The sequence below is a fragment of the Lithobates pipiens genome, unplaced genomic scaffold (assembly GCF_037356315.1).
Source record: "Lithobates pipiens isolate NorthernLeopardFrog02 unplaced genomic scaffold, aLitPip1_a1.2 Scaffold_13, whole genome shotgun sequence".
NCBI lineage: Eukaryota > Metazoa > Chordata > Amphibia > Anura > Ranidae > Lithobates > Lithobates pipiens.
Genome location: NW_027507718.1, coordinates 71,580,229 through 71,596,106, shown reverse-complemented (window position 1 = coordinate 71,596,106; position 15,878 = coordinate 71,580,229). Strand labels below are relative to the sequence as shown.

Sequence of the window (15,878 nt, the reverse complement as noted above, 5' to 3'; positions counted from 1 at the left end):
ATAGAAAACATCATACACAATATACATCAAAATACATGGTAAAGTGTCCATCACAGAACATATACTTGAACCCTGTGCATGATAAAAGAGTACACTTCAAAAAAACATATATTCAAGTCCACTTGTAAAATCTTGAAGATAAGTAAAAATCCAATAGTCCCAAACCATCTTGAAATCAAGTTCCCTTACCAAATGGTAATGATTGCCAAATTAAAAGAGATTAGAAGAGCATAAACCATCCAATCAAAGGCTATCAAACAAAATACTGCAGACTCCAGAGTCTCCAGAGCCCTCCACTGGTTACCCAAAGACCACTCCTCAAAATTGGGATACACGGAGGAAAGAGCAAAGGACCATTGAGTAATATTCCTTAAAAACACAAACTTTTTTAAGCAAATATACTCAAAAATATAAAAGCTCATAGTCAAAAAGAAACCACATAAGCAAGTGTGTAAAATCAGAAGCCACTAGCCTCACCCTATGCGCATTTCAGCTGTACAACGGACATCTTCTATCCCCTGAAAATGTCTGTTGTACAGAGTTTGGATTCTCTTTTTGCGATCACGGACGGCCTCCTAACTTGACCGTTATGGCACACTCCACCAGGGCAACTAATGCCTCCTGGGCATTCCAACTTCAGATGTCTGTGTCTCGGGTTTGCAAGGTAACTGGTTGTCTGTGCACACTTTTACCAAATTTTACAAACTTGATTTGTTCACATCTTCAGATGCCTGTTTTGTCTACAGGGTTTTGTAGGCTGCTGTTTAAGGTTTTCCTGAAAGGGGAAATGGGAGGTTGTTGGTTGCTTGGCATGTTTTCCTGGTTGCTTCTGTTTTTTGTTTGCCCTGCCCTCATTGAGGCACTGCTTTGGGACATCCATATGGTCAAGAATAGAAGAGCTGTGTCTGTACATGAATGTAAGAGAAAATGGGATTTTTTTTGTTACTCACTGTAAAAAATCTCTTTCTCTGAGTTCATTGAAGGACACAGTGCCCAACACCTCTACTTGGTACTTTTTTCCTTTTACTGCTTTGCGACTAACTGGCTTGCCTATAGCAGTGAGAGGTATTTTTATCAGCTATGACTGCCCATAGGCGGTGCTGTATTATTTTCTGCCTAGTTTCCTATGCCTATAGATGGCACTACAAAACCCTATGGTCTAGAATAGAAGAGCTATGTTCAGCAATGATGTCTGAGAGATTTTACAGTATTACCTGTATTTATGGACACAGCCAGCCCAAAATGTTTGCTCGATTTGGCCATAACTGGATGTGTTATTCTTTTTTATTTATACATATGTATTCTTTACATTGCTGTGATGTGTTTTTACTATCATATTCCAGGGAAATTCTGCCAAGGTCTTGTCTGACCTGGATGAAGAGTTTGATGGCCTTTACTCTGTGCTTGATGAGATGAAAGAGAGTATGACTAATAGAATCAAGCAGGAACAAGCTCACAAAACCCAGGAGCTACAGGTGAGGCCATGCTTGACTCTACTCCTGATTTCAGGTTTCCTTATGCTTCCCTCATTATTGCTTAGCTGTTGCTTGATGCACAAAGTACATTTCAGTTTATATTGAAAACCAAGCCTTGAAATGCATACTGGGAACACAGAATTTATACCCATAGTCTCAGGTTTTTATATCAACATAGATTTAGAGCATCAGTACACTCTGCTTCTTTTTGTCAGTAATCTTCTGGGATGGGAACTCCATATGAGTACCAGTAACGCGAGAGAAGAATTCTCAAATATGTTTGCCACAGGCCCTTTGCTTCCTCTCACATATTAGACAGCTACTATTTTCAACCAGGATCCAGAGGCGGCTAGGGGTTTATTGAGCTGTGGCTACCATTTGATAAGGCTTGCAAAGTTTCAGGACCAATGCCACCTGAAATAGCCAGCAACATTCTGAACACCACTGTAAGGATTGCATTTTTTGTACTGACCACCAGGTGCATTTTTACCACTGAACCCCTGTAAATTGATTTGTTAGGAGTCCCAAAGACCTGAAAATAATTGTAGACAAAGAGAAAGGAAAGTGGTCAGCGGGACTTTAAATGAGGTCAATCACTATATAAAAGTAAACATGTAGGATATAGGACAGTGTTGCTTTTATGGGTTCGAACTAAAAAAGGGGGAATTTTAGTGAGAGGTGTATGCCAAGAAGCAGTCTTGATAAAGAACATTATATTATACCATGTGAAATCATGTATAACATATTGAATACCACAAGCATGCATTTACAGAATCGCATACACGCAGGGTATGCTGAAAACTGCATATAAATATTAACCACTTCAGCCCCGGACCAATAAACAGCCTAAGGACCAGAGGTCTTTTTACAATTTCGCACTGAAGTGCTTTAACTGGTAATTGCGCATTCATGCAATGTTGTACCCAAACGAAATTTGCGTCCTTTTCTTCCCACAAATAGAGCTTTCTTTTGATGGTATTTGATTGCCTCTGCGATTTTTATTTTTTGCGATATAAATGGAAAAAGACTGAAAATTTTAAGAAAAAATGATATTTTCTACTTTTTGTTATAAGAAAAATCGAATAAACTCAATTTTAGTCAAACATTTAGGGCAAAATTTATTCAGCCACATGTCTTTAGTAAAAGAAATGTCAATAAGCGTATATTTATTGGTTTGCGCAAAAGTTATAGCGTCTACAAACTAGAGTACATTTTCTGGAATTTACACAGCTTTTAATTTACGACTGCCTATCTCATTTCTTGAGGTGCTAAAATGGCAGGGCAGTACAACCCCCCCCCCCCAAATGTCCCCATTTTGGAAAGTAGACACCCCAAGGAAGTTGTGGAGAGGCATGTTGAGCCCATTGAATATTTTTTTTTGTCCCAAGTGATTGAATAATGACACAAAAAAAAAAAAAGTTTACAAAAAGTTGTCACTAAATGATATATTGCTCACACATGCCATAGTTATATGTGGAATTGCACCCCAAAATATATTCTGCTGCTTCTCCTGAGTACGAGGATACCACATATGTGGGACTGTTTGGGAGTCTAGCCGCGTACGGTACCCATGAAAACCAATCACTGCCTTCAGGATTTCTAAGGGTGCAAATTTTTGATTTCACTCCTCACTACCTATCACAGTTTCGAAGGCCATAAAATGCCAAAATAACACAAACCCCCCCCCAAATGACCCCATTTTGGAAAGTAGACACCCCAAGGAAGTTGTGGAGAGGCATGTTGAGCCTATTGAATATTTTTTTTTTGTCCCAAGTGATTGAATAATGACAAAAAAAAAAAAAGTTTGCAAAAAGTTGTCACTAAATGATATATTGCTCACACATGCCATAGTTATATGTGGAATTGCACCCGAAAATATATTCTGCTGCTTCTCCTGAGTACGAGGATACCACATATGTGGGACTTTTTGGGAGTCTAGCTGCGTACGGCACCCCGAAAACCAATCACTGCCTTCAGGGTTTCTAAGGCCGCGTACACACGGGCGGATTGTCTGCCCAACTAAGTTCGGCAGACAATCCGACAGACAGTCCGTTCAAAATTTGCATGAACGGACTTGACCACACACGATGAGCAGACAGTCCGCTGAAAGCGTGCGTGATGACGTGTACAGGACTAGAAAAACGACGTCCTATACACTGCAATGCAACCTTCAGCCGTGTAAACCCTTTCTGAGCATGCGCCATACTTAGTCCGTCCAACATGCCTACACACGAGCGGACTGTCCGCTGAAACCAAGTTTGGACGGACAAAACCAAGTTTGAACGGACTGTCTTACGGAAATTCCGTAAGACTTTGTTCGTCAGACTGTCCGCTGAAAAAGTCCGCTGAAGCCCACACACGAGCGGATTGTCCGCTGAAACACTGTTCAGCGGACTAAGTTGGACAGACAATCCGCCCGTGTGTACGCGGCCTTAGGGTGCAAATTTTTGATTTCACTCCTCACTACCTATCACAGTTTCGAAGGCCATAAAATGCCAAAATAACACAAAGCCCCCCCAAATGACCCCATTTTGGAAAGTAGACACCCCAAGCTATTTACTGAGAGGCATGTTGAGTCCATGAAATATTTTATATTTTGCCACAAGTTGCAGGAATCTAAAAAAATTTTTTTTAGTGTTGTCACTAAATGATATATTGCTCACACATGCTATGGGCATAAGTCAAATTACACCCCAAAATAAATTCTGCTGCTTCTCCCGAGTACGGGGATACCACATGTGGGGGACTTTTTGGGAGCCTAGCCGCGTACGGGACCCCGAAAACCAAGCACTGCCTTCCGGATTTAAATATAAAATGCTACCAAAAAAACTGTTAGCGATCGCAGGGATCAGGCCTGACTCTGCGATCGCTGTAGTTATGTGTTTAGTGTTTTGTAAGTGACAGTGATCGATCGATACTGCACTTGGGTGGGCTGGGCAGAGGGGCAAAACGCAGGTGCTAGCAGGTATCTGGGCTGATCCCGCTAACAGTGCGTTTTTTTGGAACCCTAAACTGCTGGGGATGCTAGTATAGATCTGATCAGATCAGATATTGATCTGTTCAGATTCTATACCACTACGGAAGGTTTATGCTTTGCGTGTGGGTGTTAGCGGTACTGGCACTAACCTAGCGCTGCCTGGGGCGACGCAGACCCTGACCCTAAAACCTAATTGATATCACCCGCCGGGTGATCAGGGGGTTAAACCTTTATTGGGTAATAAATGGTGGGTGCCCTGATGCTATAAAAAGCAAACTAACCAGAGTCACCCGTAACACTTATACGGTGATCACTGGTGAAAGGGTTAACTAGGGGCAATCAGGGGGTTAAAATTTTTATTAGGTAGTATAAGGGGGTCCCTGGCGCTATATAAAAACCTGACGGGGAACCTAAATAACTAACTGGCTAACCAGCGTCCCCAGTGACACTTATACTGTGATCGCTGGTGAAAGGGTTAACTAGGGGCAATCAGGGGGTTAAAACCATTATTGGGTAGTATATGGGGGTACCTAACGCTATAAAAACCTGGCGGTGAACCTAAAAAAATAACTAGCTACCTAACGACACTAGTGACACTAATGCAGCGATCAGAAAAACGATCGCTTAGTGACACTGGCAAAAGGGGGTGAAAGGGTTAACTAGGGGCAATCAGGGGGTTAAAACCATTATTGGGTAGTATATGGGGGTACCTAGCGCTATAAAAACCTGGCGGTGAACCTAAAAAAATAACTAGCTACCTAGCGGCACTAGTGACACTAATGCAGCGATCAGAAAAACGATCGCTTAGTGACACTGGCAAAAGGGGGTGAAAGGGTTAACTAGGGGCAATCAGGGGGTTAAAACCATTATTGGATAGTATATTGGGGTACCTAGCGCTATAAAAACCTGGCGGTGAACCTAAAAAAAAAACTAGCTACCTAACGACACTAGCGACACTAATGCAGCGATCAGAAAAATGATCGCTTAGTGACACTGGCAAAAGGGGGTGAAAGGGTTAACTAGGGGCAATCAGGGGGTTAAAACCATTATTGGGTAGTATATCGGGGTACCTAGCGCTATAAAAACCTGGCGGTGAACCTAAAAAAAAAACTAGCTACCTAGCGACACTAATGCAGCGATCAGAAAAATGATCGCTTAGTGACACTGGCAAAAGGGGGTGAAAGGGTTAACTAGGGGCAATCAGGGGGTTAAAACCATTATTGGGTAGTATATGGGGGTACCTAGCGCTATAAAAACCTGGCGGTGAACCTAAAAAAATAACTAGCTACCTAGCGACACTAATGCAGCGATCAGAAAAATGATCACTTAGTGACACTGGCAAAAGGGGGTGAAAGGGTTAACTAGGGGCAATCAGGGGGTTAAAACCATTATTGGGTAGTATATGGGGGTACCTAGCGCTATAAAAACCTGGCGGTGAACCTAAAAAAATAACTAGCTACCTAGCGACACTAATGCAGCGATCAGAAAAATGATCGCTTAGTGACACTGGCAAAAGGGGGTGAAAGGGTTAACTAGGGGCAATCAGGGGGTTAAAACCATTATTGGGTAGTATATCGGGGTACCTAGCGATATAAAAACCTGGCGGTGAACCTAAAAAAATAACTAGCTACCTAGCGACACTAATGCAGCGATCAGAAAAATGATCGCTTAGTGACACTGGCAAAAGGGGGTGAAAGGGTTAACTCTAGGGGCAATCAGGGGCTTAAACCTTTATTGGGGGGTGGTAGGGGGCTACCCTGGACCTAACACTAACTGCCCTGACAGTTTTTACTGTTACAACTGACACTGAATGCAGTGATCAGTAAATAAATGATCACTGCAATCAGTGACACTGTGACGGGGGGGCGGGGGGGGATGGGGGGGGGGTTTGTGTGCCTGTGTGTGCCTACATGTCAGTGTAGTGTTGGTGCACACTTACTTTTTCTTCTCCTCGTAGTCCGGTCAAAAAGACTGCCCACGAGGAGAATGACATCACTTCCTCCCTGCCTGTGTATACAATACACAGTGGGAGGAAGCTTCTCATTCGCCAGGAGCGATCGAGAGGGGGTGGCCAGAAACCAACGGCCATCCCCTCATCTCGGATCGCTCCTGAAGTGAACCGGACCGTGGTATCCAGCGGGAGGGGGTCCAATCGGACCCCCCACCCGCTGGAAGGCAGGCACGTACATGTACGTGCTTGTGCCTGCCGGTGCCATTGTAATGACGTACATTGGCAATACGGCGGTCCTTAAGTGGTTAATAGTAATAGGAATAAGACCTGTTTAACGGCTCACATCAATGCAGCTGACGTGAGTACCTATAGGGATGTCCGTCCTGTCCCTTACACATTATTTATTCCTATTACTCAGTTACAATATTATACCATATGGTTATGTTTCTTTATAGATCACCATTGCATCCACACCTGAAGAGTTGCTATACCCCAACGAAACGCGTCTGGCTTACATAGATGCGTGATGTCCATATAGATGATTTTATGTCTCTTATTTTGTTTTACTCTAGACTTTTTAACATCATTCAGCCCTTCCAGTGGCCCATGCTGTGCAGGATCTGTTTTTACTTTGATATGCTTACTACCATGGTGTCATTATTTATATGCAGTTTTCAGCATACCCTGCGTGTATGCGATTCTGTAAATGCATGTTTGTGGTATGCAATATGTTATACATGATTTCACATGGTATAATAAAATGTTCTTTGTCAAGACTGCTTCTTGGTATATATCTCTCACTCAAATTCCCCCTTTTTTTGTTGGAACCCATAAAAGCAACACTGTTCTATATCCTACATGTTTAGTTTATATAGTAATTGACCTAATTTAAAGTCCCGCTGACCACTTTCCTTTCTCCTTGTCTAAAATTTGGGATGGGGGTCAATTACTTTTGGTGCCTTGGACCACATCATTCCTTATCTTGAAAATAATTGTAGGGGTTCCTCTGGGGTAAAATGGTTCAAAAAGGCTGGCTTACATGATCTTTAACCACTAGAGATCCGTGGTACAGCCAAATGACGGCTACAGCGCGGACCTGCTTTGCCGGGACTACGTCTATGGACATCGTCCCGTGCACGAGCGGCCTGCGCGCCCCCTGAGGGGCGCGTGCGGCGCGCTCTGTGATCAGCGAGTCTATGAGACTCGCCTGATCATAGATCGGAGCAAGGGGTTGATCCTGACCCCTTACCACGTGATCCGCTGTCAGCCAATGACAGCTGATCATGTGATCGCAACAGAGCCGGTAATCGGCTATTTTTCCTCCTCGCGCTGACAGCGTGAGGAGGGAAAAAAAAGCTGATCACCGGCGGCCGTGAGAGGGACTTCATTCCCGATCACGGCCAGATCATCAGTGCCCATCTGCCCCCTTCCAGTGCCACCTAAGTAGGGGAAAAAGTGAAACTCATCAGTGCCACCCATTAGTGCCCACAGTGCCACCCATTAGTGCCCTTAGTGCCACCTATCAGTGCCCACAGTGCCATCTATTAGTGCCCACAGTGCTACCTATCAGTGCCCACAATCTGCCGCAAAAACAGTGCTGCACCTCAGTGCCACATATCCGTGCCCATCAGTGTCATCTAAAAAATATAAAGCTGCGCTAAAACGTATAAAGTGCAAAAATGATATTGTGACATATTGAATTCTAATATCAAATACTAAACAGTGTATATGACCAAAAAAATGTGCAAAAAAATATTCAAAATTAAAACACATAAAAAGTCCAAAGAGGAAGAGAAACGCAAAGAAATAAATTCAGTCCATTGAAGTGACTCTTTAAAACACCCTTCAGATGTATAGCAGGTGCGCCCAGAGAGAGAGTTTTATCCACCACCAAATTCAGTAGGGCTTACCAGCTGACGAGATCTCTTTTTAGGGAGATCATACAAGCTTGAAAAGAAAACGATCGCTCCTGGTCTCTCCAATAGGTTCTGCTGGCGTCTCCAACTCCTATATCTCCTTCTTAGAGCGTCTCACATTCCACCCACTGAGAAATAGTTTCTTCTTCTTCCTCCCTCCAGTCATGTGACAAGGGCATAGAATGAGTGAAAACTGCGCCCATCAGTGCCCAGCAGTGCCGCCCATCAGTGCCCATCAGTCCCATCTATCAGTGGTACCCATCAGTGTCCATCCATGCCACCCATCCGTACCATCTTATCTGTGCCCATCTTTGCCCATCAGTGCCGCCTTATCTGTGCCCATCAGTACTGCCTTATCTGTGCCCATCAGTGCCACCTTATCTGTGCCTATTAGTGCCACCTTAACTGTGCCTATCAGTGCCCAACAGTGCAGCCTATCAGTGCCCACCAGCGCATTTCAATGAAGGAGAAAAATGACCTGTTTGCAAAATTTTATAACAAACTATTAAACATGATTTTTTATTTTCTTTTATTTTGCATTTTTTTTTGTTTGTTTAGCAAAAAATAAAACTCCCAGCTGTGATTAAATACCACCAAAAGAAAGCTCTATTTGTGGGAAAAAAATGATAAAAATTTCATTTGGGTACAGTGTATTATGGCCGGGCAATTGTCATTCAAAGTGCATCAGCGCTGAAAGCTGAAAATTGGTCTGGGCAGGAGGGGGGTTTAAGTGCCCAGTAAGCAAGTGGTTAATATGCAAACAGTGACTTCAGTTCCTGGCTTTTCCCTTTTGGCATCTTATTTGGTCAGTGAGGCAGTCCAACACAAAGACAGACCAAAAGCAAGGATTGGAATGTTGCGTGACCAAGCACAACTTTGGGAACTGTAGTTGCTGTTTACATGTTTGAGCTCCCCAGAATTTAGGAGTTTTGCAAAACTGCACCTTTTAGAGCCTGCTATTCTTGTGCTCCTTTTAAAATTGTGTGGTACACTGTACAACGCATTAGTATACTCTCCTCTGAATAAAAAGCAGCTGTTGGTTTAAATGAAAGATCAGTTAAAATCCCTAAATATATCCAATAAACATTTTACCTACTTAATATGAAAACATGTAATATGCTCTCAAACACCCAACATCCTCACAAACTATGCATCTTTGGCAACTTGCTCAACTACTTTGTGACAGTTTTCAGCATAGCTCACGCAGGAGCAAAGCAGTGAATGTTCCCATTTCATGAGTGAGCTACAACTTTCTGGACAGTTTGTTTCATGGAGACTGTGTAGAATACAGTATATGCTTTCTTTCCATTCAAAGGGTGATGGTTTTCCTGAAATGATGACTGGGTTGTGTTGGTTGATTAATAAAGATACCTGTAGTGTTTTTTTTTTATTATTTAAAATGACCTTAGACATTAAACCACTGTACCTATAGACAGTATAAAAACAAGATGCCAGTACAGTAAAGCAAAGTAGAGCTCTTGTGTTCTGGAAGTATTTGACAAGTGACAGAATAGCTGTGCTATTTTTGTTACATTTCCTTTTCAATCACATAACTTTGCTCAACACTCACACATAGACATTGCCTCTTCTTTTCTCCATTTTGTTCTAGAATCAGCTGTCCCAGTGTACAAATGCCCTGGAGAGTTCAGAGGAGCTATTAGAATTTGCTTCACGGACCATGGACATAAAGGAGCCTGAGGAATTCACCAAGGTACAAAATATGAAATGTGACTTTAATGAGAACGCTTTAAGACATTTTTCCTCTACAATTCTCTACATGCTCAGTGGGAGGGTGCTTCCCAGAGAAGCCTAAACACCATTTATATAAGTGTTTCTTTTATGTCTCCTGCTAGACAACATAATTAATCTATTTTCAGTATTCCCATCATTACAAAGTTTGAGTTCTCCACCTCAAAACATACATAAACTGCTACTGCGTGACTTAACATAATAATATATATAAAAGACTATACTTTTGATTTATACTGTGTTAACATTGTTAAAGCTTTGTAGTGTGGTGCATGGAGTTTGATTTACTTGTACTTTAACAATTTCCATTTTTCATGATTTTACACTTAAAACTATAAGCAGGCGCCTTTTTGAGAACTCTTTATGTTGCCTCCTTCCTCCCATAGCCATGTTTTGTTCTCTTGAGCAATAGCTGTGAATATAGTTTTAACTGCCTGCGCCATCACCTTTAAAATCTCACATTGCATCTTGTCTGTTTAACTTGGCTTGTCAAGACAAAGCATTCAAGGATCACTCTTTCATACACGTGGATGTGAATTGTGCAACTTCCATATCAAATAGTGCATAAAATGCATAAATAATCCGCTAGGTTTATCGTAGTGTTGGGATGCTGGAATAAAATATACTATGCTTTGCAGCTGTTTCCATATACCCCAGCTAAGGGATGTGCTTGCACCTGTCCCTGGAAATCACATATGCCCATTTCACACATAATCTAGACCACTGGTAGGCAACCTTTCAGAGGCTGAGATGGGGATAACATGGAGGAAATCAAAGATCCTGTGGGGGTTGGGAGGGTGTCAGCATCACCCTTTAAAAAAATAAAATAAATCAAGCTTTCAATAAAAAGACAGTATGAAGAGCACATAGTGTGTCACAGTAGTGTCTTCTGCCCCACTTCACGTCACTTCCCCTCCACAGAGGTATCCTCTGCCCCCCCCCCCCCCCAGTGGTGTCAGTGGTGTCCTCAGCCCCCTTTCACATCACACCCCCCGCAATTTACTCTGACTCCGCCACTGTAGTGTCCTCTGCCCTTCCCACACACACATGGTAGTGTCACATGTCCCATGTCCCCCCCCCCCCCACCTCCTACAACAGTAGTGTCCCTATCCCCCCCCCCCCACACACACACACACAGTAGTGTCCTCTGCCCCCCCCCCCCCCAAGAAGTGTTCTCTGTCTCCCACAAGATGATACATTTGCTCCCTTCACAACACACAGATGTGTGTAGGTAGCTTTCTCCTAAGTTACACCAGCTGTACATCAGAGCGGAGTGAGAGGCAGCACAGTGCTGGATGGAGGGCAGGAGCGAAACTGCCAGGGTTAACTTTTCATGTTGACAAGCTGAAGATTAGTTGCTATGACGCCTAGCAACCAATCACCTGCTGGTTATCTTGCAAAGTTAAAGTGGTTGTAAACCCTGTTACACCACTTTTATCTACAGGTAAGCCTATAATAAGGCTTACCTGTAGGTACTGTAAATATCTCCTAAACCTGCATGGTTTAGCAGATATTTACCACATATGCTCACTTGTGCCATTTCTTCAGCAGCGTGCTGTGACCAGCAGCTCCAGCGTGCAAGCAACGTCATCTTGGTTCCAGCTAATCACAGCGTCGGAGCCCACTAACCCGGAAATAACTCTGGGAGACATTTCGCTGGTCACAGCAGTGTGTGAGTCTGCTGCAAGCTTCGATCTGAGGCAAGTATTTCATAATGAGCTAGTATGCTATGCTAAGGTTTTTTTTTAATAATTTAAAAAATTTTGGGGGGTTCACAACCATTTTAACCAAAGCAGCTCTTGCCATCTATCCAGCACTGTTTTGTCTCCCACTCCACTCTGCTATTAAAAAGAGAGCTGCGGAGGCTGGGGGGAAGCATCGTTAAAGCCCTGCTTGTGATCTACCTGTTGGCTTCCCCCGATCAACAGGTAGATCGCAATTGATGGGTTGCCGACCCCGGATCTAGACCATCATTTTTATTTAAGTAAATGGACCCAGACCATTATACAATAAACAGTTTTCTACAGAATGAGAGCATGGGGCACATCATTTGGCCCACATACAGTTTAACAGAACATATCCTATATATTGTATACAGGGTAACATTTTAACATTCTAAACATATTTTGTATTTAAATCTCGCTTTATATATATTGATAAATAATTGTACCAATATCAACGCCTCCTGTCCCAAACACATCATTTTTACAGCAGGGGCTCTTCCAAAGTTTCCTGAGTATGTTAATTATGACTGCTGGTAAAGTGTTTATAAAACTAAGCAGTTGCAATTAATACATAAATAATTAAAAGGTAGAAAGATACATTTTACAGTGGAGTTCTGATCCCACACACAGCTGCTTCCCTTTGTAGCCCTGTTTGCTTTTAAATTCATCTGGCCGTTAATGTGAGGCAGTAGAAGAACACAGAGTGGAGAGTGAATAGATCAGTGGCATTGGGAAGCACTGGAGCATGATGGTGACATCACAAAGCAAGCAGAAGTGAGAGGACCTGTTTACAATACGTGTCACAGTAACTCACAGTCACTTGATAGAGAGCACTGTTCAATAGCATCTTTGTAGATAATTTCTCCTACTATATAAGAAAATAAGAAACGGCAATCCAGACCATTGATTGTCTTGTCTTTCATCTCTGGCTTTTCAGTAAACGGTCTGAACTTTACACTTTTGCTCAGTAATTTGTCTCATAGAAAATTAATAAAAAAAAAAAAAATGTAGAATCAACACACAAGCAGAGTTGTAGTAACAGCACAAGTTCTGGAATGATTTAAGATGTGTACTCATCTAAACTATTGGGTGAAAGGAGAATTTTATACAGCTAAATACTTAGGCCACTTGCACACTACGGCTTGAAGATGCTCAGTACCGCTTTTTTTTTAACTGAGATAAAATACAGCTCATTAATTGTAATGTGTCTACGCAAACAGGTGTGTAAACAAGCTCTGTGCATTACATAGTTACATAGTTAGTCAGGTTGAAAAAAGACACAAGTCCATCCAGTTCAACCTTGCATTCTTTCAGAAAAAAAATAAATAGAAAAATCAGCTTTTTTGGACAGTTATTTATGCAAATTCATATACGCAAAAATACACGTAAATATGCGCAAATACATACAAAAAAAGTCTAAAAAATTAGATGCTCAAACAGGAGTATCATGTGCAAGAGGCCTTAAAGTAGAACTATGGGGGTGAAAGGGTTAACTATAGGGGCAATCAGGGGGTTAAACCTTTATTGGGGGGGGGGGGGCTACCCTGGACCTAACACTAACTGCCCTGACAGTTTTTACTGTCACAACTGACACTAAATGCAGTGATCAGTAAATAAATGATCACTGCAATCAGTGACACTGTGACTGGGAGGGGGGGGGGCGATTGGGGGGGGATTTGTGTACCTATGTGTACCTACATGTCAGTGTAGTGTTTGGTGCACTTACTTTCTGTGTTCTCCTCGCAGTCCGGTCAAAAAGACCACCCAGAGGAGAATGACATCACTTCCTCCCTGCCTGTGTTTACAATACACAGTGGGGGAAGTTTCTCATTCGCTAGGAGCGATCAAGAGGGGATGGCCAGAAACCAACGGCCATACCCTCATCCCGGATCGCTCCTGAAGCGAAAACGGACCCCCCACCCGCTGGAAGGCAAGCACGTACGTGCTTGTGCCTGTCGGTGCCATTGCGCCGACGTACATTGCCATGCGGCGGTCCTTAAGTGGTTAAAAAATGACATACATGTTGCAGTCTTTTTAAAAGTCATAACATTTTTTTTTATCTGCGTCCTCCCTATAACATCATTTTACTAGTTATTTTTGATCCTAAATATACAAAAAAAAAAAAACAGTTCGATAAATAAAATCACGTATAAATATTCCCCATGTTAAGTTCATACAAAATTCAAATAAGTGCTACAAATATAATTGTTCACGTTATCAATCATGTGCAAAATTCAAATAAATATATCACAAATATGAATATTCATATAAAAAATCTCCCATGTGCAAATCATACAAAATGTACCAAAAAGTTCAATTTTCCAGTGTCAATGTGGAATGTCCCCTTCTTTTTTAAATGGGAAAAAAAATCACATCACTCCAGCCACACCCGAATGGTGATAAACTTACCTTTCAGTGTTGTCCTCTTAAGTAAAATGGCCAAAACAGATTGTATAATAATCCTCGTGTTCAACTTTGACTTGACATAAATAAATGGCAACCGCTAAACTTTTTGCATACCACACTCCATCAGGTCATCATAGAAGATGGGAAACATAGAAACTCATGCAACCTTCTTTATTAGAACAGAATACAGTTAAAATGTACTCACTCATTTTGTGACATCTGCACTTTTAGTGAAGGTGTCTTCAAAGTTTCCCCCCCAACACTCTCATATCAATAAACTTGCCCAGAGATATTCACTGTGAGTCTTGTTTGACTCCGAACTTTCTGTGCAAGTAAAAAGTCCAGACGGGGCTTTGGTCCTCTTAATTTGTTCATCCCTGCAGTTGCTCTGTACTTATGGTGGCCCTAGCCATCAAAAGAGTATGCACCCAGCTATAGAAATAAATGTGCCAGCAGTGTTTCTGTTTGAGGTCTTGTCAGCAGCTGTATAGGCCCTTTGGACTAGTGCGATAAATGCATTTCAGCTATGGGCTTATTGACTTACAGTAGCAATTACTTTGCTATTATTAAGGACACTGGAATGATACATATGTTGCTTTTTGAGACAGATTAATATTTTGGTGATGTTAGGCACACTCTTTTAGCTCATTAGAGCTATACTAAAGTACACCATAATAATATTTATGAGGAAGGTAAAAGCCACTGCACACTATTCTCAGCAGTCAGTGTCAGAAAAATGGGGTCTCTTTCCACAACCCTGCCTCTTTCTGCCCAGCTTTGCCTCCTATGCCCTGTGTGCTAGCTGTGCTGATTTACGACCTGCAGCTTGCCGAATATCCAAGGGCCCTGACAGGGAGGAATAAATCATAGGGTGTGCAGACTTGTGTAAATAAAAAAACTGCTCCACTTCCTGGCAGCTTCTGAACCTATGCCAGCTGTTCCAGCCCTGCAGATCACTGTCCTTTAGATCTTGATTGCCCAGAAGCTCAGGACATTGACAGTGCAGTGTATATTGTCAGCTGTGCTAGCTTTCTTGATTGGCATCCTGTATCTTTTTATTGCCAAGGACAATAAGAGTGATGTATGGGCTGAGCTGACTTGCTGTGAACTTTTTTCCTAATTGAGCTGTCAGTGTTCCTCAGAAACTGGTCAAAATTTGCTCAGTGGGTGGCCATGTCAACAGCCTTATGTCCAACAGACTTTGTTTCAAATATTTAAGGAGCAGGGTGGAAAATTGTCACAATGGATGGCTGTCCAAATACATTAGGCATAGCAGGAGATCTGTATAGCATGGATGGTGGACTCTGTTCGGTCTTTTATTCAATCTGTATGAAATTCGAGCATGACAAGTTTTAGATCTTCAAAGATCATATATACTGCTGCATAAGGAATAGTCAGTAGTAGTAGATTCTTTAAGTTCTGCAAAGCGGAAGAGATCTGTTGTCTGCTGTTCATCATACAGTGGCAACTGAAGAAAAGTTGTCAGTGAGTGTTGGCAATAACAGGGGAGTTCTCCACTCCCATGTCAATGCCCAAAACTTGCCCTTGACAATGCCGACAAGATCCAGCCCAGAAAATGTTTGGAGACTGAACCCTGAATGTTTTTCCTCTTGGCTGCTAAAGAATGAAGAGCCCTGCGATGACATCAGAGGGGCAAAAAAAAGAAGAATATCTAATGTG

At 42.2% G+C, this 15,878-nt stretch overlaps 1 protein-coding gene across 4 annotated transcripts in view; it reads left to right on the top strand.

The window, feature by feature from the left end:
- The window catches only part of FSD1L (fibronectin type III and SPRY domain containing 1 like), a 118,673-nt gene that overhangs the window by 32,722 nt on the left and 70,073 nt on the right, over positions 1-15,878 (top strand). For all 4 annotated transcript variants that reach the window (XM_077475181.1, XM_077475182.1, XM_077475180.1 and 1 more), the window contains exons 3-4: positions 1,344-1,475; positions 9,929-10,030. In XM_077475181.1, the coding sequence (XP_077331307.1) occupies positions 1,344-1,475; positions 9,929-10,030 (234 nt within the window). The remainder of the gene's footprint in view (positions 1-1,343; positions 1,476-9,928; positions 10,031-15,878) is intronic.